The sequence below is a fragment of the Mycetomoellerius zeteki genome, unplaced genomic scaffold, assembly GCF_001594055.1.
Source record: "Mycetomoellerius zeteki isolate Tzet28-1 unplaced genomic scaffold, Tzet1.0 scaffold135, whole genome shotgun sequence".
NCBI classification, from domain to species: Eukaryota; Metazoa; Arthropoda; class Insecta; order Hymenoptera; family Formicidae; genus Mycetomoellerius; species Mycetomoellerius zeteki.
In genome coordinates, this window is record NW_017256287.1 from 4,675,632 (window position 1) to 4,702,861 (window position 27,230).

General features: G+C 34.3%; 1 protein-coding gene across 2 annotated transcripts in view; it reads left to right on the forward strand.

Moving 5' to 3' along the window:
• The first annotated feature begins 2,864 nt into the window (after positions 1-2,864).
• Positions 2,865-27,230, forward strand: part of Nckx30C (solute carrier family 24 member Nckx30C) — a 63,780-nt gene continuing 39,414 nt past the window's right edge. For both annotated transcript variants that reach the window (XM_018462260.1, XM_018462259.1), the window contains exons 1-2: positions 2,865-3,038; positions 15,538-15,561. In XM_018462260.1, coding sequence (XP_018317762.1) covers positions 2,943-3,038; positions 15,538-15,561 — 120 coding nt within the window. In that variant the 5' untranslated portion in view covers positions 2,865-2,942. The remainder of the gene's footprint in view (positions 3,039-15,537; positions 15,562-27,230) is intronic.

Sequence of the window (27,230 nt, forward strand, 5' to 3'; positions counted from 1 at the left end):
ACATTATGTATATATTTCTTAGAAATAAACGCGCGAAAAAGAACATCACTGACATATATCCAATATATATTATTAAAGTGCAATAAGAAGAAAAAACTTCTTGATAAATTCCTTTCCATTTTCCTTTGACCAAACATACGGCAGATCTCAGATATATTTGATTCGCAATCGACAGACGCAATAGAGAAAAGGCTACGCGTGCACGGAGAAGATAAATCTAAAAGACCAGAAGCATGGAACGCTGATACACGCGCCATCGATTATTTCGACCAGTTACTTCGAGGGCAAACGAGGCTATCCCAAAAGCCTAGAGCACACTTGATAGATTTCCTTTATTTGTATTTAAGCCCGATTGACTTTAACATAGAAAATTATGTGGCAGAATGTTAAGTTTTTTTTGCGTTGAACAGTGATTCCGATCTTGCAGAATCCAAGGATTCGTCATTGCTTGACGCGAGTCACCTGTATCTTTCAACTATGTCTTTCGACGTAGAAGATTGCTTGTTCGGCACTGAGCTGTCTGCTCACCGCAGCGTGATCCTCTGGAAGGAGTAGTCGTTGCCGAACTGGCGAAGACAGGCACGTATACGTATGTCGCACGACGGACGGCTGGAATCCATCCGGATGACACCCGTTATATGTGCATTCGTAACGTGGAGTTGTGGAGTCGGTCCGATATCGAGCGGGAGGCCCGGCGAGGGGTGCTCACACGTGCGCAGGCTCCCACCTCCACGACCTACCACCTCCGTCGTGGATACGCGTTGGGGGAGGAACGCGCGCGGGTGTCGCGACAAGTGGAAGAGAGAGGAACTCAGGGCGGCGAGCCGTCGCAAAATGAGATGGACGACATTCGAGGAGCGATTTCGACGGGGTTGGAGTTGGGTGGGCCGCCACGGATGTCGGGTGGTGCAAAAGAGCGACGCACGGGGTAACGCGGCCGGTGCGGAGCGAGGAAGCTTCCCCCTGCACGGGAAAGAGAGAACGGAGGATCTATCTCTCGCGAAGAGGGAGATAAACGATGTCAGGGATGAAGAGAGGGAAAAGGAACGGAAGTAAACGAGAGGAAAACATAGGGTGGAGAACGCCGGACGGCGAATGAAGGAGGAAGGTAATATAGAGAGGGGTTTCTCTGTTCGCGAAAGACTGGGTACCTCAATGGAAAAGAAAGCGATACTGGTAAAAAAAGAGGATAAAGAGTCATGGACAATCGCTAGTGCGACAAAGATAAATACAAGGCGCTATAAGACTGACACCAAACGAAAAAGGAGCAAGAGAGAAAGAGGTTCTGCTATCATAAAGAGGATCGAAAGAGGAATCGGCAGCAAATGAGAATGAAAGACAATCGAAAGAGCGAAAGAGAAGTCTTAGTGGAGAATAGAGAAGACCGAAGGTAGGAACACGGTGGGAGAAAGAGATAGAAGGAGGGAGTGCGACGTCGGTGGACGCAAAAGAGGGGTAGAGAGTAAAGTGAGAGAGAGGAACGAAACGGAACAGGGTTGTTCCAGTGTGCAGCGGGCGGGCATCGCGGCGGGGGCGCCGTTCTGCTGCTCCTGTATATCCATCCAAGATTATATGCACCATCCACCGCATCCTAGCGACCACGACGGCGGCGGCGACGACGGCGACGGTGACGACGACGACGACGACGCCGACGCCGCCGGGAAGCAAAAGAATATTGGTCGCGTCGAATACCCGAGCCTGTTCGTAGTAGCGGCGTACATCAGCAGTAGTTGTAGTAGTAATAGTAACCGTAGTACACGTCGCGGACTAATCCTGTCAGTCTGCACATCGTGAACATCCAGTGAAAAAGCTCGCCGAGATATAGCAACGAGAAAGAGGAGGACGCAGTGTGAGAAACGGAGAGAAGGAAAACGAGCTGGTGGAGGATCGACTACCGCGGTCACACGCAGGTAGGTCCATCCAGAGGGAGGCATCGGCAAGGAGCCGCTCCTCATCGCCGCTCCAGCATGACCCAGCCTTAGTACGGTTCTCCTGTCGTACACCCTCCGCGGCGCGACACGATACGACACGTAGAAGAAGGTGGTGGAGAGTCGGAGGTGGTGCTGGCGGCGGAGGGGGCCAGGGAGAGGGTGGAGGACGTCGAGGAGGACGGAGAAGAAGAAGAAGGTGGCGCGAAGGAGGAGGAGGAGGACGGAGGCCTCGCTAACGACGGCGAACATCGTCGAAGGTGCGAACCACCAACAGCAGCACCACCGCCGACGACGACGATGATCGTGACGGGCGGTGATCGGCGTACATGTTGGAGGCGGAGGCGCCGATTGGCGTTGATCACTCTGCTCTCCGCGATTTTAGCCTTCGCGATGGGACCCTCGTCGTCTTCGGGCCACAGACCGGCGCCGAACAATCCGATCACATTTCATACTATCACAAGTAGCACAGCCATGCCCGTCCTAATACGGCTGAGTAACGGTACCAGCGTGCAAGTGTACGATAGCAAAAACAATGGTGCGGGTCTTGACGGGCATAATAGGACTAACGATAACGATACAGACGTCAAGAGGCCGCTAGTGGTGTACATGTTCGTCGCGTTAGCAATCGTTTGCGACGAGTTCTTCGTACCGTCATTAGACGTGATTATCGAGAAGCTCGATATCGCGGACGATGTGGCCGGTGCTACTTTCATGGCGGCCGGTGGATCGGCGCCCGAACTCTTCACATCGATCATAGGCGTGTTCGTGTCGTTCGACGATGTCGGTATCGGCACTATCGTCGGCTCCGCCGTTTTCAATATCCTTTTCGTGATCGGCATGTGCGCTATATTCTCGCGTACGGTGCTATCGCTCACATGGTGGCCTCTATTTCGCGACTGCACTTTCTATAGCGCCAGTCTACTCACCCTGATCTACTTCTTCCGCGATAGTTATATATACTGGTATGAGGCACTTGTGCTATTTGGATTCTACTTGGGATATGTGAGCTTCATGAAGTGGAACCAACCAATGGAGAAAATGGTCAAAAGGGTACTCTACAGGAACAAGGTGACCCGGGTCAGGTCTACCGATCAGCTGATGCCCTCGGTATGTACGGAATGTATACGCGAACTGTTATACATTCGCGATCTAGGAAAACGTCTGACCCTGTCTTTGTCTACTTTTATACCGATCGATCAGTCTGTCTTGTTCTACGATTCTCTTTTCACTCTATCCTCTATGTCACGTCATTTCTTTCTATCCATCAACTCTTTCGTATAGATACATGTTACTGCCGTACCCCGCCGCCTCTCTGTCTACACGCGCTTTCCCTCTCCAGCTATCTACCTATCTATCTCCCTCTACTATATACCCTCGCCTATCTCTATACTTTCTCTTAGTTTTTTTCTTTTTCTCTCTCTCTTTCTTTCATCATCCCTTTCTATCCTTTTATGTACATGTACTTGCACAACTCACCCCTTTACTTCTTACGCTCTTTCTTACCGTGACTTTATATTTCATGGAGGAGCATAGCGTCGCGTGACTTCACCTACTCGCACGACTGCTCGTGGGCGGTGTTTTGTCTCGTGGACGGACATTGCCATGTTTACCTCCTTTCCTTGCAGTTTTTTCAATTTTACATTTCGAGATGGGATCAACCGATGAACCTTGAGCACAGTGTGGTCAAGAGACACGACCTTGACCAAATCGCGGAACTTGTATGACAAATGGATGATCAATCTGCGTCTGATTTATCCCCGATACCGAGTTTCTCTTTCGTATGTTCTATTTTACGGTTAATAAAGTGATAACTTGACGTGCCAAATTTAAAATTCACAAATGGTACGATAAATCTTAAATTACAGACTGCACATTTTTAATAACATTCTATAAGGATGCATGAGAAATATATTATAAATATTAGTCAGCTTTGCACAAACTTGGCACTTTACAAGCGCAACTTTTCGAGAAGAAATTAATATTTGAATAAAATTGATAGTCCCGAGCGCATTCTGAATGGTATCAATCATAGTTCAAGACACATGACCTGCTTATCTTTCCCATGTAGGCCAAGAGAGAGATATCGAGATATATCGATTGTTGCACTAACAGTTCTCTTAAAACACTTTTTCTTATTATAGAATTTTACACACGATTATAAACGCAATTTCTTTTACTTTACTTAATTTTGCAAAATATTTTATTTCTTTTATCTATAATCTAAACTACATATAATGTCAAATGATAGCGATACAAATGGTTCTTATTCAAATTATAAACATTAGATTATCGAAAGATTTATGTACGCTTCAGAAAAATAAAGTTTATTCGGAATCAACCTTCAACCGATTGGATTTTGATCATCTTTACGCGTGAATCTAGCGCGCTGACCAATGTTCATTCTGATAATGGTACCTCATACAGAGGAGCACAATTCATAAGCAGAGGAAGAATCGTACTCAAGGTCGTCAGAGACGTCATAAGCACTGTGAGCTTCTCTACGTTGAAGTTTCTTTGACCTGTCGCAAAAGAGTGCCTTACCGCGATATACAAAGGCGTAACAATACGCGCCCCCGGACTTTATACAAACGTAGAAACTTTACATTATAGGAAAACTAGCTGTTGTGACAACATTCAGTACTAGCGTAATAACTCGCATAGTGGACGTCAACGCGTATGTCACAGCGTGAGTTTTGTTATATTCTGAGTCGTTGATTGTGTTATCAAAATTATATGTGTTGTTTTTTTTTTCGTTTTAATCTCACGAGGTTATCAACTATTGATTGAGAATCGTTATGTAATCTTCAATTTATGCTGAAGACGAGACTTTATCAGATCGGCGTATTTCCAAGAGGTTGGTGTGTAAATGAATAGTCCTACGTTTTCGTAATGACTATTGGCGATCGATTCGTTCGCAAAACCGAATGATTGAGAACCTTTCAAGCCAATGCTTCGTGGACAGAGTGCGTTTTTGTGCCAATCGATTTTGAATCATGTATACGAAAAAGAAGCAGGCTGCTGAGTGAAGGAAAAATTCGTGATAGAAAGGATCTTTATGATAATGACGATTCCGAAAGAAAATCTTTGGTATAGGAAAAATGTGTTAAACTTCACTGATATAAATTATATAGCATTTTTCTGAATTAAATTAACAAAAGTACTGGACTTTCAGTATAAAATAATAACAAATAGAGAATTTAAAGGGCTAATGAGAATCAGATTAGAAAAGTTTTTTAAAAAATAACGAATAAATTACTTATTACAACCGTATAATTGCACAAAATTACAAATTTGTTGTATATATTCTTACGGATGAATTACTAATGAGATGAAATCGCACAACATGTTTCGGCTGCAAGATTAATTTTTCTGAATTGTAATAATGCATTGATAATTTTGAAATATGAAATGTGCCTCACATGCGTAACATTTTTTAATTCTAATATTCATAAAATTAAAGCTTTTCTTATATTTTAAAATCATGTATGAGGTTAATTTTATGTAAACTTTGAAAATTTTACACGAAGTAAAAAGAGATTTGTCTTTAATATTTGTGTGATGTAAAATGAAACTTTATGGATCTCTTCCTTTATAGTTATGAGACAATAAGAATTCAAGAGAAACTTTGCTCCTTTTAAAATATACTTTGAAAAATTTTTCTCTATTTCTTTGTTCAGAATATGGTACAGTTATAAAAAAGTTAGATATATTACTAAATAACAAGCGAGAAAAGTTTATATCACACATACCAATAAAAGTTAAATATATATTTGTACGCTAGAAAAACACGTGCATAATCAGAAGTTGTATTAGATTTTTGTTGCCAGTTTCCAACGAATTTCTGATGTTTGTTTCCTTTTGATTGATTTATGTTACTCAAAATTAATTCTACAATTTCCACATTATTTAATATAATTATTCTGTACATAAAAAATATCTGCGATAAAAATAGAAATGTTATTTATGGTATTTTAATAATCACACATTCATATTTGCGCGTATATAATATATATATATAAAAGACATGAAGCCCATTTAGAAGGACAAACGAGATGAATTGTAATTGTTATTCCCTCTAAAGAATTCATGTTACATTTTAAATGTTAAAATGCGCGTGCCGTCTGTATGAGATATCGGACTACATACGTAACTTTCATTGAGGTGATAAAAATATGTAAGGTGATGGTGTCTCAATTGTGGGATTATTTAAGATTAAAGTTATTTTCATTAATCTATGTAACGATCAAACATTTAAAATTTATTAATGTTAATATAAGCAGTAAATATTACATTTTTAAAGAGAAATTATTATTATGTATTGAATAAACTCCAAACTTTTGAAAAATGTTAAAAAATATTTAGGTATATATAAATCGTAATTGTGAATCGACAGATTATTTTGTGTAAAACTTCTTTAATGTAAAATTATTTACATTATAACATTGAAATTCATATTGTTTTAACATATATACACTCAGAGAAAAAAGTCGTATCAGTAACTATAAATTTGTAGTGAAATAACGCCTCACAACTATATACATATTATTAAATTCTAATAAGAATACTAGATTAAGTGAACTAAGAAAATATAGTACATTAACAATATAAACAATTTATAAATGGTTAATATTACTATATTTTCTTAGTTCACTTAATTTACTTATTGTTGTTATTAAAGCTTTATAATACATAGTTACAAATTTGTGTATGCATTTCTTATTTATTTTTGTCTTCCAAGTTTGAAACCAACGCTGCGCCTTTTATTGTAAGCGAGTGGTTTCCTTCTTAGGGAGAGGAGAAACTGAACTCCGCTACGTCCCTCTGGTGGCAAAGCCGCGTACTATTCGTACTGAGCGACCCTTTAAAAATTTTTGTCTAAACTAGAAAAATGTAATTGTTATATCTATTTGCATAAAGTCCAAGTAACTACTCAATGTAGTTGAGTCACTACTTCACTACCAATTAATAGTGCATACAATTTGTTACCGTGACTATATTTTTATAATATTCAGCACTACTTTAGTTTCTATTACTTTGTAAAACTAGTTACAGGTACTTCAATTGCAAAAGTTGCCAAATTTATAGTTGCTGGAACTATTTCGTTTTCTCTCAGTGTAATGTAACGGTATACTAAACACAATCTACTGTAAGAGTATCATAATTTCAAGGAATTATTAAAATAATCCGCTTTTTTTTTGTTAAATATTAGCAATGATTAAGAAAGTGATTTTATACAATATAATTACAAAAAATTCAAATACGCAAAAAAGTTTTCCATAACTTTATTAATATACGTATATCTATAAAACATTTAATTTTGCAAGTTTGACCCATACCTAATTAGGATTTGGCTCATAGTTGAAATCGTCACCTTAATGAATAATAAAATAACTTTGAAACGTCTAAGTTAAATTTAAAGTACCGGGAAAATGTCGCAGTCCGGAAATACCGTAATCCGCTTCTTCGAAGTTGAGACGCGAAATCTGTTTTACCTTTATTCGTCTCCCTCCGGTGTCGTTTGCGCTGACACTCGGGAAGGCTTAACTGAAATTTATCTTTTATTCCTACACATGGCAATGATCGTTTGTCATAGAAAATAAGAATACAAAACTTCTACGAAAGTAGTATTGACGCGACTTCGATCAATAGGACTGTTCCTTCTTAATTTTATAGATTCATATTATTTCCGCTCAGTGCCGCTATAATATTTCGAAGTACGGAAATATGCTGCTGTCAATCACGCGGAATGCTGAGAGTGCGAAGTATATCTCTCTTACTGACACTGACTGGTGATTATTAGAAGACCGCAGCTAGCGTGATAACTGCATAATTGCATCCGACTGACAAATGATTGAAGTATTTCCGAAATTGCCCGCAATAGATTTATTGTAATAGCACGCACACACACGCGCACACACACACACACACACACACACACACACACACAAAACAATACACACACACACGTAGTATTTTTGACGGCGCCTAAACAATCACAGTGTGGAAATATTTAAAACTAATCTTGATATCACACACATACATTGTTAAATCTACAGTATCAAATTTAACCTAACGTGAGTCGCCACTGCTCCTATTAAATATATCATTATTTTTTACCAAAACGATAGTTAAATTTGACTCTATATCGTATCAAATTGACACTGTATAGTCTCAAATATAACCATTATTTTAGTATAAAATAACGATATGATTGAGTAGGAGCAGTGGCGACTCACGTTAAGTTAAATTTGACACTATAGATTTAATAGTGTACACACAACAAATATAATTAGCTGATATTTAATAACATTTCCGTAAGCTATCCTAAATATTGTTATAATATTGAACGAGAATATCACAGAATCGCGTTATTAATTCATAATTTCATTGTATATGTTTACTCACACGTAAACTCTAATACTCTTGTTCTAAAACTCTTTATATCGTTTGAAACAAGTTAACGTGATCAAAATATTAATACTGATACATATAACGACGAGATAACGTTACACAGTTAATCAGTGTCTCACATTCTATACGCACATTACGGTTAACACGGCATTTAACATCTTGCGTGCAAAGTGTTACTATCTCGACTCGCTCAAAAGTTCCTTTTTTCCTACCGTACGGTAAACGTGCGTCCGAGATTATAATTAGACGCTGGTAACGTTGTATCTATTAATATCAAGTTTATTAAACTAACTTTCCGTGTAATATCAATATCATGGTAATTAAATCGAGATTAAAGAATATGATAAGAATGATATCTATGGTCATAAACGTCCATAATTATATAATAAATTTGTATCAATGTAAATTATTTTTATGCTGATTTTAGTAGTCTTCAATATATACACCTGTCTAATCATTTCTATGAAACTGATGATAAAAGCATTGATATAATTATAGCCTTGCACAAAAAAAGTTTCAACAATATGTCATTGGTTTTATTAAAATAGATACCATCTAGACAAGAGATGAAGTTGTACACGTGCAATCGTACCACCTGCGCGTATTCAATTGAACTTTTTAACTGGCTGTTATTAGTCTTATTGTTCTTTCTACAGAATAACGCCGTATCTAAACTCCTGCGAAATATACAAGAGAGACAGCGGTTAGCAATAGAATGATAAAAGCTTAATTAATATGACCATCACGGGGCTGCAGGAATATTCGGAGTATTTTAAATTCTACGTTGCCGCGAAAGACTTTATATGAACACGAAATCTAATAACTTTATCGGATTAGCGTCAGCTAGTCACGACGATGGTCCTTTCGGTGATTTATCCACGCCTCCATTTATTCAGCCTTGTAAAAAAAAAATACCATCTCCTTCTTTTTAACTCCTGAAATCTCACTCGAAGGAGTTACGGCATTGCAGTGCGCTGGGCCCTCTCCACCTATCGTCGAATCGATTCGATAGAGGCTCTTCCACACGCTTCTAGTATCGGCGAACGTCCGTATACAGCCATCGGTGTTTCAGTCCACTTCGCTCTTTCCTCTCACTGAGTTATAACGGTTGACGGGACCCTATATACACGCGGGGAAGCATTACATAATACCGGTGGGTGGATAGGAAAAAAATTTACGGGCGAGATAGCATGAATTTAGTCATCAACTTGAGCGACCGCAGAAACCCTCGGATATTTTACGGCTCGTGTCTGAAACGCTGAGCACGTTGTGACACCGTAAGCGTAAATTCGGATATAGACGTAGGCACACTCATAAACGCTTTAGCATTATATGTACTTTCTCGAGATATTGTAAAATAAAACGTGTTTACAGGTATTCATGTATCGTTGTCATAAATGTACTAAAATAAATAAATGCGTCGAAATATAAACAATAATGATAGCTAACATTTAGTAGGTTTTTCAGGTATTAAAAGATAAACGAGGATAATCGAAGAACAGCAACAAATTGATACTTTCTATATCGCTTGATTATTAAGCATAAAAGTTGCTTTAGTCAATGACTTTTCGATTGAAAGGTTTAAAAATATGCAGGAATTTACTTGCTTAAAATATTTTAACTACCCTTTTTATTTTTCTTACACAGCGAAAATCTGAAATTTTATTATATAATATTTTATCGAATAAAGTTTAGTGTAAACTTTATATCGATATTCCTTATCTTTTAGATATATTATGAAGTTATTAAAACATTTTGTCATTATCTGGGTATGGCATTTTAATAACTTTCGAAAAATATAAATTTTTATAAATAAATTGATATGTATGAGTAAAAGCAATTTAATTTAATTTAATTAAAGACATTTAATAAAATATGTTGAAATTTTTAATTTTAGGAATTCACTTTTAAAATGCATATAGTGTATCATGTACGATAAATCGCGCGCTCTTTTTGTTTAATCGGTTATCGCAGCGTAACGGATTACGAGTTTGTAAATATAGTAAATGAGCACATCGATTTAATTATTAACGCGTTATGCGCGCGCAACTAAGCATAGCTTTTTTTTATTACCGCGTCTCTTACCGCATCTCATCTCTATCTCACTGCAATAATTTTGCACCCAAACGATAAATAACGGTAATTGCTGCCAATATGTTAATTATTTGTACACAAATATATTTAACGTCGACCAAACATAAATTCTTATGTCAGCAACTTATGTTGATTGAACAGCGTTTAACGGTGTTATTTTTGTATGTTTTTGTAGCTACAAAATTTTTCTTGATGCAAATACAAATACAACGTTCGAAGTATTAATACTACTGACGCTGTCGCTCTATGCCTTTGTTACATATAGCGCATAATAATTAACAACCATATTGGTTTCTTGTAAAACCTCGACCTACTTTTCTGCCGAACACCGAGTACGTACCTCCTTTGTATACTCTGTCGTCGAGTATATATTTCTTTAATCTTTTTTTAGTACAATGTCGTTCTCTCCCCGGTTCAAAGATTATTCAAACATCATATATACATGTTCGCGTGTTTACTGTATACAAAATGGCTCTATTATTCAGAATATCCATTTCATAAAGTGAAAGAATAATACTTATTAAATATTGTTATTATACAAACTGTGTTATGGCAGCTGTTATATTTTATCACTTGCGCCAGATAGTAGCTGCTTAGTAGGCATTAAGCTTAATGAATATTTGAGGACTTGGATTATGAAATGATAGGCCGCATAATAAACCAGGAGATCTGCAATTCACCATAATTAATGTTTAACGATATAGTTCTCATCAGTAATGAAGGTAGTAGACTCCCGGATGGAATCACTGTTGAAATATCATGGTCCTGTATTCCGTCAGTGTTTTTTGTCGTAAAGAACAATACGACGCGGCGGGAGTTTTCATATTTGTGGAAATATGGAAATTGAGGGCGCGGCCTCGTCGCACGATGGCGCCGAGCAAATTGAACAATAATCCGCAGACTCGGCGGCCGCTGGGTCAGCTGTAATCGCTGGGGTAAGTGTCGCGCTAAGTGGAACGTGGCCATAGCAAAATAATAGCGTGATTGTTAGAGAAAAGTCACAAGTTTTCTGTCCACACACACAACACACACAGAAATCAGCAGAATTGATATACTTCGCGAGGTTCTGTAAATGCGGACGGTTGAAAAGATTCCCTTTCCTCATTTTCTTAATAATTTTAAACCGCGTGAGTTGGATTTTTCGACGTTGAACTTTAAGGCGGGACAAATTTATTTCATCGAAGTGGCGCGTGTAATGCCGGTCAACAGTAATCATGTACACTAGAGTGCATTATGATATTAAATACGACATTAGATTTCATTAGAGTTTTAAAATAAATATTAAAAGATTTAAGTTTAAAGTATTAAAAGCTTTATTTAGTAGAATGAAAATTTCAGCAAGTTCAATAGTTGATTAAAATGTATGCGACCATCTCGACTTAAGTACTTTGCAAACGCAAACATTCTCCCTCTCATAAGTATACATACATATGTTCAGACTGAACTGCTTTCGGAATGTTATTCCTCAAGTAAGCGCAACATAGATATAGGTCGACCTGATCGATGTGCTCGCGATCACAACCTCATAATTGCCGTCGTAAATCTTCCGCCATAATCTGCTCCTTTGTCTCGTAAAGAGGAAAAAAGGGAAGAGAAAATATTCCTGCCACAATTGAGAATTAGACCGTCCTCGAAGGGAATTTCTGTTGGACCTAGAAAAGGGTAAGAGTCTCGAAAAAGATTAAGTATAGACGATGAAAATTATTGGCGTGCAGATCATGCAGCATGTTGTGTTAAATTGTACAATAGTTCATCATGGATTGCTGGTAATTGTTACAACACGAATCACTGGAACGCAATTCCACCAGCCATAAAGTGATGGTTCTATGTATTTCCGAAGTGACACATATACGTGTGCGGCCTCCGTGAGGCGTGATGTAGGTCAATATCACTATCACACCTTTCTTTTACTTTTAATCGGAGAGTAATTTTGCGCAATGCGCTTAATCGTGATTTTTTAACGAGAGTCAGGATTTTAACAAGTCTAATCTCATTAAGAACTTATATATGTAATTATCCGCGTGTGCAGAATACGTTCGTGTCGCGATCTCAACGTCCATAAATGTTCACGTGTAGAAAAGTTTTACATTCCTAATACTTCAAATATTGTCATTATTATTATCATATCTTTTATTATTTAATTACTTAGAATGATTAACTAAGAAAGATTATAAAACATAAATAATTGGCATACACATTTACAATATTTAATCAAATTTTTGTTAGCAGTAATTAGTATATTCATTTCTTTTACTTTGCATTTTATTTATATGCTTTAAGTTGAACGTGGAAAAATGAATATATTCTGTATTCTCGCGGCTTACGCTAAGTGAGTTTAAAGATGGCACATTAATTTTAGCGTACACTTTTTATGCGTATCACATATGTTTTAACTATAAAAATTCAGGAGACATGATTTTAATTCATTCAAATGGATTTTATTTAATCATTTACTTGTTAATTAAATTATAAAATATTCGCTCGAAGTTTTTATTGCATTTTCATAGAAGAAATTATATACATAATGTATGTATAATCATGATTCTCAATTAATCATCAATTTTGAAAGAAGGATATTTTGATATTTAACGAAGAATGTAGTTAAGAAATTTTATTGGTTTTTCTTAGTCTTCGTTGTCTGTTCTTTGTATTTTTCACGCTGATGACCATATCGATCTCACGGAGAGTTTCCAATCCAGCCGTCCGTTTTACTCGAGATTATCCTCGAGATCGAGACACTTAAAGAATTCCATGAATTAATCAAAGAGAATTATCACTTTGAAACTTTCGCATTACACATAATAATATTTCTTTCCATTTGCCGATGGCGACAGTGAAGCCAAACAATTATTTACTTACTGAATAGGCCCGCTCTACAAAAGAAAATGCAAGTACCGAACTTTATCATTTCTGACATTTGTCTCTTTATTACGCTTTTTCGTGCTATCTCTATTCGCAGTTCTTAAGGGCACGTTGTATTGTAACTCGTCGTGATTTACCGCTACTGAAATATGCTTTGATGTTTCGGAATTAAATTGTGTTAAACTAACTTGTCTCTCTCTGCTCAAGTTATTTTAGATTACATTCTCGTAAAATGTCGTTCCACGCATTACCGCAACAATCGGTATCGCCACAACTTTGGTGTTTCCTAATTAAATATATTAGATCGTTCAATCTTGTCGCTGCAGCACTGCTGGCAAATGGCAGAAAGCTCGATGGTGAATGAGCGCCATTATAATACATACCGAGGAGGAGAATTTAATGCAGCTTGACTTCTCACAAAAGACAGCAAACCGCTTATCGCTCTATTCTCATGGACATCCCGTTAATTACAAAGCGTTTGCAATCATCTTTATGAATATTAGTTAAGTTTTGCTGAGATTAATATCGCATTATCGTATTGCTTACGTCATAATGATTCGTAAATTATTTTTTACGCGTAGTAATTTGATAATATTCGAAATAAATCTTTCGCATATTTTCAAGTATTTTAAAAATGTATAGAATTGATTTTCCTCTTGTTAAAGGCTAAGCAATTAATGTTATTAATATTAGATACGTATTAGAAGCATGAAGAAGAGCATTTCATAATTGAAAAGATATAATGGAAGTACACATCAGAAACAATAATTTTATTGTAATGTAATTTAACGCAGGTCTGCGAGTAAAAAATGGATATTGGATCGACAATGAAAATAACGAGTTTGTACAATATGATTACGTATAATCGAAATAAATGTCAAATGTTGAGTGTTAATTTGTAATCCTATACGTCCTTTGCGTCGTTTAACGAATGATATCACTTGCTATTCTGATAATGTGACAATCGCTGTTTACTACATCCGTTTAAACCTCTTTTTCAATGTCCCAAGTGACAGTAACTTGTCTTGAAGCCATTACGTTCACGCCCGCGTGAAATTCATCTTCCAAGGCAAGTGCTTTAATTAAATGTCAATTCGATGTTTTTCGCATCATTTGACATCGGTCAACATTGCTTTGCGTCCCAGGCTTTAATTGAAGACACGTTTCAAATCAAGCGCGTGTCACTTTTTCTTTTTTGAAAAAAAACATTTGCTTTTGTTAAATTTTATACGTACTATGCATGTCACACCGCTTACCCACTCGCGATAAATGCTACTTTCGGTTTTTTCCTTCATGCGGAAAACACCAAATCTCAAAACGAATTACAGTGGTCTGCCTGTGACAGCACCACGGTGCTTACGCGAACAAATATTTTTATGTACATACAAACTGCGCGAGCACATACATACACATCCACGCAACGCTTTTAAAAGTACGTGCAAATAAAACGAAGTCGTGCGAGTTAGATAAAGAATTGGCTTACCAAAGGCTATTGCAATTGCAATCATGATATTGATAGATTTTATCTTTAGATTTCATCAGTACTATTTATTTTAATCACTGTAAGACTAGCACTTTTAGTGCTATTCTTATAAGTAAAAGCAGATATGCGAAAAATGCATGCTCCTGAAGAAATAATCCTCGAATTTTAAAGATAGGAAGCTAAGATTTCTTCTTTTTTCCTTTTCAATAAACGCCGACTGATTGAACGCACGCTCCTTAAAAAATATGGTTAGACGAAAATACTGTAAGATCAAAATCGGCCACATTTAACGAATTTAAACGTTAAAGACGTAACTAGTTATCGAATCATTACATTATTGATTTATTATCACATTGTTCAAAGCATCAACAGCAATACATAACATACGATTTTATTAACACGAAAAATTACGCATTATGTAAGCTTGCAACGTACAGCCGTATCGTAAAAAAGAATGACACTTAGGAAAATATGTAATCGAAGGAGCCAGTAGTCACAAAATCTTTCATTTTCTCTGAGTCATCATTACAATCTTTTAGTTCGGAACTTTCGATATTTGTGTGAGTTTTAATTTGTGAGTATTGGCTTCTACGACTTCACATATTTTTTCGGTGTTGTCTGTGTACCAGTCAATGTTCAAGCTTTCGTAAGCACCGCATTACTGTTGAACTGTTTGTTAGTATTATCACGAGCTAGCTAAAAAATATTAACTGATTGTCGTTATTGTGATTGTAACTGAATGTTTCTTGCTTGCAGCACCAGAGCGCCGCCCAGGCATTGGTGAGTCGCATGTCTCTTTCTTTTCTTCTGTCCTTATATGCACATTTTATGTACATCTTTACATTTCTATCGCCATTCCGTTTCAAACTACTGAAATTACCAATAATCTTTCTCGTGGTATGTTAAAATTAAGATAAGTAATTACATTTTGTAGGTATACCAATTTTTATTGTATAAATAACAATGTGTTAATTATTTTTTATTTTAATCCACGAGAAAAGATTGAATGAAATTAACATCAATGGTATTCTTATTAAATCATAATCAAAGCTGCATCATGATATATATGTGTAGAAAATTACACTACCTTTTTATTCGTGAAACATGTATCCTCTGTATACAGCGCGTATAATATGATTTTTTTCAATTCCACGCGTTACAACAGAATACATGGGTGCAATTTAGTTTAAATTGTATAAGTAACTTAAAACAAAACAATTTTAAACAAAATATTAAATAAATATATATAATTGAACGATATACAGTGACTGACAAAAAAAGGAACCACTGTAATATTATAAGTTTTTATTTTAAAAAATTGTAAAAAAATGAAAAGAATTTGAAATAATTTAGCTCAGACAGTTGATTATATTAACAAAATTTTAATGTTTATAACAGATTTTTCTTTATCTTGTTTAAATTAATTTATATTTAATTTTTTGAGAAATGTTTTATTTAATGCTAAGGCAAAAAAGAGATCATACTTATTTTTATTAATAAAATTTGAAGAAAATTAGAAAAAGCAAAAAAAAACACATTTTGATATTTAGTATGACTTCCTTTCGCTTTGATTACTGCCTAAAGTCATCTTGGCATACTCTCCAAGAGGTTTTGAATGTGTTTTTTATCCATCTTCTCTCAGGTCCTTTGAAGCGCCGCGAAATAATTTTCTTTATTAATCACTCCGATTTTATCAATCTTCTTATCCAAAATGGACCAGGATAGATTTTCTATGGAATTAAGGTCGAGTGATTGTGGAGGCCAATTAAGAAGTTTAATTCTGTTGGATTTCATAAATGTCTGACGTCTCTTTACCGTATGCTTCGGATCATTGTCTTGCTGGAAGATGAAATTATCTTCCAATTCGACGCGAAGCAATGATATCTATCAGATTTTCACCAAATTTCCTACTCCTGATCAACTAAAGCAATCTGAGATTATGATGCTGCTTCCTCTGTGCAAGAAGAGACAGCATTATGATCTGGGGTTGCTTTATTAGTTTGCTGCAAATGACGATCTTGATGTTCTTCTCCGGTTTTTCTCCATACTCTAAGCCTTGTTTTTCGATTGAATATCGATGTAGGTAACGATGATGAATATGATGAATAATTCATATTCATCATATTCATCATATTCATTCAACATCAAGAATGTCATTTGCAGTAAACTATAAGCACGGAGGTGCCTCCTCCTGCTTGTTGATCAGGAGTAGGAAATTTGGTGAAAATCGATGATATTATGACCGCTGATATCTACATCGATATTCTTCGTAAAAATCTGATGAATATCATTGCTTCGCGTCGGATTGGAAGATAATTTCATCTTCCAGCAAGACAATGATCCGAAGCATACGGTAAAGAGACGTCAGACATTTATGAAATCCAACAGAATTAAACTTCTTGATTGGCCTCCACAATCACTCGATCTCAATCCCATAGAAAATCTGTCCATTTTGGATAAGAAGATTGATAAAACCGGAGTGATTAATAAAGAAAATTATTTCGCGGCGCTTCAAAGGACCTGGGAGAAGATGGATAAAAAATACATTCAAAACCTCGTGGAGAGTATGCCAAGACGACTTTAGGCTAAGTAATCAAAGCGAAAGGAAGTCATACTAAATATTAAAATGTATTTTTTTGCTTTTTCTAATTTTCTTCAAATTTTATTAATAAAAAATAAATATGGTCTCTTTTTTGTCCTAGTATTAAATAAAACATTTCTCAAAAAAATTAAATATAAATTAATTTAAACAAGATAAAAAGAAATCTGTTATAAACATTAAAATTTGTTAATATAATCAACTGTCTGAGCTAAATTATTTCAAGTTCTTTTCATTTTTTCACAATTTTTTGAAATAAAAACTTATAATATTACAGTGGTCTCTTTTTTTGTCAGTCATTGTAAATAGTATAATGTTAAGTTACCTATGATAGTGTTAAGATACCTATGGATTTTTATTACATTGTATTCTCTTTTGTAAAACAACATTGCATTATTTATATTTTACAATTTATATTGAATATTATATTACAAAAAGAATAATATTCTCTGATGGAATAAGATAAGCTGGATCAAGAAACCGGAAAGTTAAAACCCTTAAACTTTGAAAGCACAACGATTTTTACGCGATGGTCGTATACTAACTTTTAACAAATTCTATCAAGATCGAGTTTTCTAAACTCGCTTCAGTCCCTCTCTAATCCCTTCGGAAATATCTTAAATATCTGAAATCTAATTTACATTAATAACTTCTGCGAGCCCATAATTTATTTTACAACATGCCATTTTTAAGTTTTAAATCTTCTGTTATGTTTATACACAATATTAGCTACATTTAATTACTCATCACACACACACACACACACACACACACACACACAAAGCAAAGCACTTTCTTTTTTTCTCTCATTGTGATTAAATTCTCGACAGATATGATGAACAAGAATAAATAAAATTGATTGTAAAATTCATGATGTTTAATTAAGATGAAGCTATATACATAATTATATTTATACATGCGATCACGTACTTACGCTTAATCAATACGGTGTTTAACTGAATTGTATCGATCTAGAGATCGCGGTACTACACAAAAATAACTCATCACCGTATTTCAATGAACAATCAGCGAGATTGTTTCGCGTGGTCGATGAAAGCTCGCGCTGGTCGGTCCGATACGAAGCGGAGGCGGAACGATGGTCGGATGCATGTGAATATAAATCTATCTACAGCTTCGATGACCTCGTCCCGCTTTGATAAATCTTCGACGATATCGGTATCGATTTTCTGAAACATCTCCGAATCGCGATTCAGAAATGCATCAGCCATAAGCGACGCTTATTCTTGCGTGTGCCACGATGTCAGATGATTCGTTGAACACCATAGGATGCAACAGCTCTTCGTTGTTCGTTGTAGTACGAAATAATTTACTCCTGATGAACGGTGCGGAAAATCCAATCGCTCGGATAATTGAATTGTCGGACCGATCAGAGGGAATCTCCTGCAACCTTTCGCAAGATCGAGCTTCACTCTTTTTTTTGCTAGTGCGCGCATCATCATCCGTACGGCTCCGACCAGCCGTTTCTTAAAACGAGACTTCCGCAAGAGAATTTCCGCCTGACGAATCTCGACATATACCAGACAAACGTCGCCTGAGATACGAGATAATTTTCTTTGAACTATTCCTTCTTTAAATCTTATTAGGCCGTGTTCGAGTTTTTAGAATGACATCACAATTAAGTTATTTATAGAAGCTTGTTTATGACATGAGTCCAGCTACTTTAGATCGAAAGATAGTATTGGAAGTCGTTAAAGAATAATGTCCAGTTAAATTGAATAAAATTGAATGCGCAACAATTGGAAAGAAAGTTTGTTATGTTTCACATTGATAAAAATCGATCGCATTTACCAAACTTAAATCTTTATGAAGAATAAAAGCGTCGACAACTACAACGTAATGCGAAAGTTTATGGCATTAAAAAAGTGAGTGATAACATTAAACGCAGAGGATAGAATTTGTCGAAGATTCGTCATTTATTATTCTCTTTATCGTTATCTAGAATATCGTTTCCTATTCAGGAAAGCGTGTGCAAAACGATTTTGTACGGAAACACAAACTAGGTCGAAAGTATTGTAAAAGTTGTATAATTGCAACTCCCTTATCGACTCGACTGGGATAACCGATTCGATGTGAGAGACTCCGGCGAGACTCTCCAGTTAGTTTTGCACGCTAGAGCAGCCATAGAGTTATCGTAAACTTCTTCCAATCTGAGGCTTGTAAGTGGCTTTTTCCAATCGAAATAGCATCTACTAGTTACAACGGTGTGACATGTATCACCACGCCCATTAATTTTGCACGACCGTCGAACGTTTTGCCGTAGTTGAACGTTGAAAAGCACCGCAAATTCTTAACACCTGCTTTCATAGAATACCGCGCGTTGTATAGCATGATATCCTTCTCGCTTTTCTTTTCAAATCTTTTAATCGAAGTATAGATGCAATTTATGGCATACATATTTCAAAGTTCATCAGTTTTTTAGAAGATACGTGAAATCAAATCGAAAGTCGATTCGATTTGATTTTGACTTTTTCACACAGTGATCTTCTCGTTATGCTTAGTTGCGAAAAAGTTCATGAAAAACTCATGTCATCGCGACATTAGCTTATTTTTTCAAAATGTAAACTAAAATTTATTTTAAGATAATTGATGAGATAAATAATATCGTGTAACTTTATCTGTTATTTATCTTCAAAGGAAAAAGAAGATCGTAACACAAATACAGCCATAAGAACATCCTCAATTTATTGCATTTTCTTGAAAGAATGCGGTAGGAAAGAGATGAAAGTAACATAAATAATAAGATAAATGCAACATTGTCAGTTTATCTAAAACAAATAAACAAATTCAAACATGTTCTAACCAGTGAGTTCTATATAGTATTGATACTATTTGAATTTTAGATAAACTTGTAATGTTACTGTCATTCCATGTTATTTTTATCCCTAAATAAAAGTCAAAGAAGGTCTAACAAATATTAAATAAGATTCTTGTGAAAATAAATACTATTTTTCAATAAAACTGTTTATTTATTTTTCGTTAAATATAAAAGATATATATTACTATGTCAATTTATGCAGGAAGTGTTTTACGTTTATATGACCAAAACTATACATCTAGAATTTATTTTAATACATGTAATAAGTACTATACAGTTATCGTGAAGATCATCTTGGCAATTCGTTTATTAATAAGTAATAGTTACATAAGTAATTTTATTTATTGGAAATTTTTTATATTATTATCTTCACAAAGGAGAGAAAGTATAACACCTTGTTTCAGAGTTTAAGCCAATATATATTGAACATTATTTTTTAAACATTTACTGATTATAAATAAAAGCCGTGCAAACTTTATTTTATAGACTTTGAACACATATTATATTGTGTGCGTATATACATTGTTAAATCTATAGTGTTAAATTTAACCTAACGTGAGTCGCCACTGCTCAATCATATTGTTATTTTATACTAAAACAATGGTTATATTTGATACTATACAGTGTCAAGTTGACACTATATAGTGTCAAATTGACACGATATCGTGTTATATCTAACTATCGTTTTAGTAAAAAATAACAATATATTTAATAGGAGCAGTGGCGACTCACGTTAGATTAAATTTGACACTATAGATTTAACAGTGTACATATCTTAATTGTCAATAGATATTTTATAATTATAACAATATGTTTACGCAACAACTACATATGCTTAAGAAAAGAAAAAAATAAAATCAGTTGGATAGTGAAAAATTAATATTAGCTGGATTTATGAAAATTAATAATGGAAAAATGATTGGCATTTATATATTAGCTGAGAATTTATTCCAAAATCAATGAAAATATATGGTATCTATTGCAAATGTACATATAATTTAATTTTATAAATTATATAAATTATATAAATTTTATATTATTAGAAATATACATACTCGTATTGAGCTTATTACCATGATGTATACAATTACTAACAGTATAATATTCTTCTTTTTATTTTTTCATTGATTTTTTATCGGAAAATATTGAAGGCAACGTTATGAAAACGTTGTGTGGATCACGCGAATCATCATAATTTATTCGATCACAAAGCAACGACAATAATACCATTCACTACTCTAAACGTCTAATTTAACGCCCTGAGCCCATTTAATTAAAATTTAAAAGACCCTTCTATGCATTTTAATTGCACATGCAAATTAAGTTACCGCGCGCATACGTCTGTCAATATATTTCACTTACTCGCATACCTATGTACAGCATTATTTCAAAAGTATGTTGCCTTACTTCTTTATAGATTTAATGTTATTCGTATTAATCCAAATTAAATTACAGTAATTTATCGCGTAGTAACTATATTTACTTTTCCAATGATTGTTGAGTACTCTTATATACTTGTATATCCTTATCGGACAAACATAACGAGAACAAAGATTACTGACTCGCGGAAAATATTCTTAATCAAATAAAAGATAGTTCGCTCGTTCACATTGAGCACACAAATGAATACTTCAGCTTTGCTGTCTAAGCTAACTTAAAATTAAAGGGCTAACGTAAAGCTTATAATGCAAGCAGCCTTATTATTTTATTATATACAATTTTATTAATCATTTATCTTCTGACGCGGAGATTTTTCTTTTTCCTCTCTCTCTCTCTCTCTCTCTCTCTCTCTCTCTCTCTCTCTCTTTTCCTTCCTTTCTCTTGCTTTGTTGAATATTTTTATTTTAACATTCTTCCACAGTTACCTTTTATCCTAACTATGTGAAGCACACACAAGTAGGTTAATAATAAAACTTAACTCAACGACTCTTATGCTTGTGTATCTAAACTATGTGCAACAGTAAAAATAGAATTTATTGCGATACTTATAACTTTGCTTTTAGGGGTATTGTCGCCAATGACATTTTAGATTTAAATAACGCTTAAAGTATACTATGACGCAGAATGGAATTTTAAATTACAATTCTGCGGTATAAGATATTGACTATAATGTCATGCACGTGTAATATAGTGATACTTATATATTTTTGTCGCTTATTGATGTGTGTAAAGTATATAAGTATTTAAGAAGAAAATACTTTTAATACAACTTTTAAGAGCTTCACGGTTATTCCTACAAAATATCTCTTATTCCTGGTCATCGATCATTACATTAAATCAGTATAATGTAATGTTGGCCATTGTATGCACCAATGTGACATAATCGCTCGCGTTTCCACCAAAGATTATAGTTGCTGCTATAGCTATAGTTAAAAAGCTTACTTGTACACGTATACGTGAACCATCCAATATACATGTTATGTACTCAAATTCCCGGCGCTTTAATATTAGCTACTGGTTCAAAGTGAATTTTCCAATCCAGTCTCTGTGTTGTTACATCATGAAAAGAACAGTGTATAATCTTTCAATATGTTTTATAATAATGTGTCATAATGTCATAATAATACATAATTGCAGTAATAATTACTTGATTTCGTCCATTATACGAAACAGGTTATTATAAGTTTTCATAAAAGCTGATTTAATTAAAACATACTTGATTCGCGAATTACTTCACTAATTAATCGCGTATGCTGCTTTAAATTTTATAATAACTGTTAGTGCTAATCCGGATTACGTTTATTTATGCTTCCTTTATAGTCCACATTAAGTGTCGATGTATTATGTATCTGTTCTTTAAGACAGAGGATTAAAGGAGATTATTTTTATATTTGTAATATATTACATCGACATCTGTCTTTATAGAAAAACTTATTTCATTTCTTAACTCGAATGATTTTTCACAAACAAAAAATCATGCATGTTTCATTCTCATTCCTCTTATGCTCGTAAGATACTTGATCTTACTACAAAATGAGAATATAAAATGCATATATATTAGTATTACATTATATTAACTTAAAATAAAAATGTTACATATTTTTGAATCTATTTAATCCGTTTAGTAAGAAATTATTGCAAATAAAATACGCTCTTTCTGTTATACAAGAATTTCTTATTTTATCATGCGTAAAATAAATTATTCTAAATTTAGTGGGATAAAAGACCATATTATTGACACTGTATATATTACTGTCAATCAAAATTAAAATGCATTTTGAGGTGGAAAAAGTATATCTTACATTGTTTTATTAATTTTTAATAGAATTTGTAATATATCTAATTATTATTATAACAGTTAACTGAAAATGAAAACCAATCCTTTAATTACAAATAAAACTTAAAGTTCGAGAAACGCATTTTTCTGCTGAATTATGTCCATTTTTATTAGTGAAGTGGATAATAAGTAGTTGCAAAGATGAGCGATTGTAGGAAAATTTGATCAGTAAGTCAAACGAAAACTCATTTTTCTGATGAAATAATATTAAAACAAGAAGAAAAAAATTAAATATTGAATAAATTTATTAATTTGTATAATGTATTCATTAATGCCAGTAATATAATCACTTTTTTATATTTTTCCTAATATTGTCAACAGTATTATAGTCATCAATCACGAAGTGATTATGATACTGGCGTCTCGTAAAGACAGATAATACAACCTCAATGTGTCAATATGGTCTTTTACCCTAAATGAATGAAAAGGTAAAAATTACATTCTTTAGAAATATAGAAGGAATGTCTTTTAAGTGTAATAAAAGATCTTTGCACGTAATAATAAATGTAATCTCAATTTAAAATATCATGATGTAATTTCAGAGTCGTCGAGAACTATGAAAATGTTATGCATTCGTAAATTATTCTCATCGCTCACTCATGATTACAAAAGTTGATCTAAAAAACATTTTGATATGGTATATTGTGTTACAAAAACTGTTATAATTTTTTTCATTTTTACAAACATAGCTCTTGAACACATTTATGTAAACTTTATGATCGTTAAGTATAAATATAAATAAAGTTAACAATAAATATAAATAAAGCGAAATAATTATCATATGTAAATTACAATAGTAATCCTAATGGTAATTATGCAGTTTAAGGGAGCCCCCCCAATGACCTTGATCTTGATATATATTGTCAAGATCATCGCCCTGAGTGACCTTGAGGAAGTTTTAGCCGTCGGACGTTACTCGTTAAAAAGTCACAAACAAAAAAAGTTTAAGAAATAATATCTCATTTCTCTGCTATATATATTATATAAGTATATTTTACGATTTCCCGCAAATTTTACGATTACGCGAAGCGACTCTCACCTTCCCTCCCTCCTTGAAAATAATTTCTTCTTTCTACTGTATGAAACGAGATTTCCTGCTTTAAAGTATATTTCACAACTTCCCATAACTTTTACGATTTCCCACGCGAAGCGACTCTCACCCCCTCCCCTCCTCCTTGCAAAGGGACGCACGACTCTCATCTTTGACTCTCATTCCTCCTCCCCCCCTGCAAAGGGGCGCACAGCTCTCACCTTTGACTCCGATGGTTAAAACTTCCTCAAAATTACTCAGGGCCATGACCTTGACAACATATGTCAAGGACAAAGTCAGTGGGGAGGGCTGCCCTGAAGTGCATAATTACCGTTCTACTATATCTAATTAAAAGGATAATATTTCCACTCCGTTAGATCTCAGAGATTCTAATTCATTGACCAAATTAAATCGTTGTATTTTCGTTGGCGAATCAATGTAAACGAAATCAATTTCAGTTAAAAGAAACCCGAGAGGTATCACATAGAACAGAAAAAGCTGTGACATTTGCCAGAATAAATACATTGGATACAAACAGATTATCCTCCTCATTATATATTTTTTCATATGCATTGGTTTCTTTCCAATGGGGAAATGATTTTTTTCAGATATATTATCTTTATGAGTAAGTTGTATATTTTCGCGATCTTTCAAACTTCTCTTTTATGACCGCCCTTAATAAACTTATGACTTGCGCTTGCTTTTATCGCCGACTTCACGTTAATGTGGATATCTTGAGACAGGGAAGTGGGGCGTAAAATTTCCGCAATCACTATCGTTCCAACATTGAACTATATACAAAGAAAAATCACGCATATATATATATATAAACTGACAATATAAAATTATGGACAATTTAGTTATAACAATTAGTAACAAAGAATCATATGATTTGTTCGAAAATTTAATAATTCTAACAAAAAATTATATTTATTTGGAAATCAGTATGGAAGACAATATTAGCAGAAACACTATTTTATTGAAAATATACATTTAACAACTCTCATTATTTATCGTAATTCTATTGCAGTATATTTTAATATTATTTTATATAGATCGATTCTTTTGCAATGTAGCGCACGGTACTACATTATAACGTTATCTTCTATATCCTTAGAATAGTATGATCTCCGTCGATTGCTAATGTATAGGTGTTTTCGAGCGTAACTACTGTACTCACCGATAACAGGTCATTAATTATCACATCGGAAAACAGATAATCGCATAAGAGAACATCATCTGCGATATTGCGCATCGATTTTATCGCTTTTTCTTGCACTATTGGAAATATAGCTACTTTGTTTACGTAATTATATCTTTCTTTGCATATCAGTTTGAGTCAAACTCGATCGTGGAATTAAGTTTGCATTTATGCCAACAATTTTTATATCAATTTATTCGTATATTGCGTTAATACATAACTTTCTATAACCATGTAGATTTTCTATAAAACTGATCTCTTTGCACTTATTAAACAGAATCAGTAATCTCAATTTTGCTTTGCCCGGCACAATCGCTGTATCCGACCTATTTCTTTTATTTTAGACTCGCTTTTATGGAGAACAGGTAGGCGGTTTTGTGAAATCAGGATAAGCTACCTAACTATCGAATGCAAACGTGATATGCGCCGCTAGCACGAAAATACTTGGAAAAGTCGTAAAACGATATATTTAACGTGCATGGAGAAAATACGAGACTTAGCCCCTAGAAAATATACAGGCGCGATCAGTATACTGTTACTAGCACACGGGCGCAAAATCAATTTTCTTTAAAAACGAGCGATGATAGCTACATGATACTCGACATTATGTTAACATTTTATCGAAACTTTACCGAAACGATAATAAAAGCTTCGATAAGAACAAAGCTCTCTCAAAAATAAGGAAGAAAGATCTTCCTATGTAATTCTAATTAAAATATTGCAGTTACTTGAGTACGCAATTAATGATTATGCAGGAGCAAACGTTGAGTTTCTCAACAGAAATTGAGAAGATGCAGCGCTCGCGTACATTAACAGTTTAGTTTTGCATTTGACACGCAGCTGTGTAACAAAGACTTGTAACTTTGATGTAACGTGGTTTCGTAATGATAATTATTTCCAAAATGCAAACTATGTTTGTCCAATCCTTGACAAACGTATAAAAGCGGACGATAATTATGGAAAATACGTTGTCGCATAACATAAATTAAATTGACGATTATTATGATTTTGGTTAACTAGTTAATTGCATATTTTATTATGATAAAAATAAAGCTTTTTGTCATAATACGTATATTTATATGTAGGGTAAACCCGGTATATACGCCGCACCTAAGGGAGATTTAATTTATCAAGTACTATTTACCATATTTAAGGCAAATAAACTATACCAGTAAAAACTTCATACTTTTTACAACTATGAAAAAAATATTAGGAATCCAAAATATTAATTTTTCATACTAAAAAATAAACTTTTTGAAACCCTTGCATTTTTGCCACATATCCTATAGGGATGTATGGCTGCTCATAGGAGGAGGGGGGGTATATACGGCTCGTAAGAAATTTACAAATAATGCATATAAATAAGACACAATAACTTATAAAATGCGTTTATAAAGTTTTATTAAGGAATAAAAATGATAAATATGTATATGAAGTAATAAATAATAATTACAATTTTCCTACATATATTAGAAGTGTTATGACAAGAGGTACATATTTCATGTA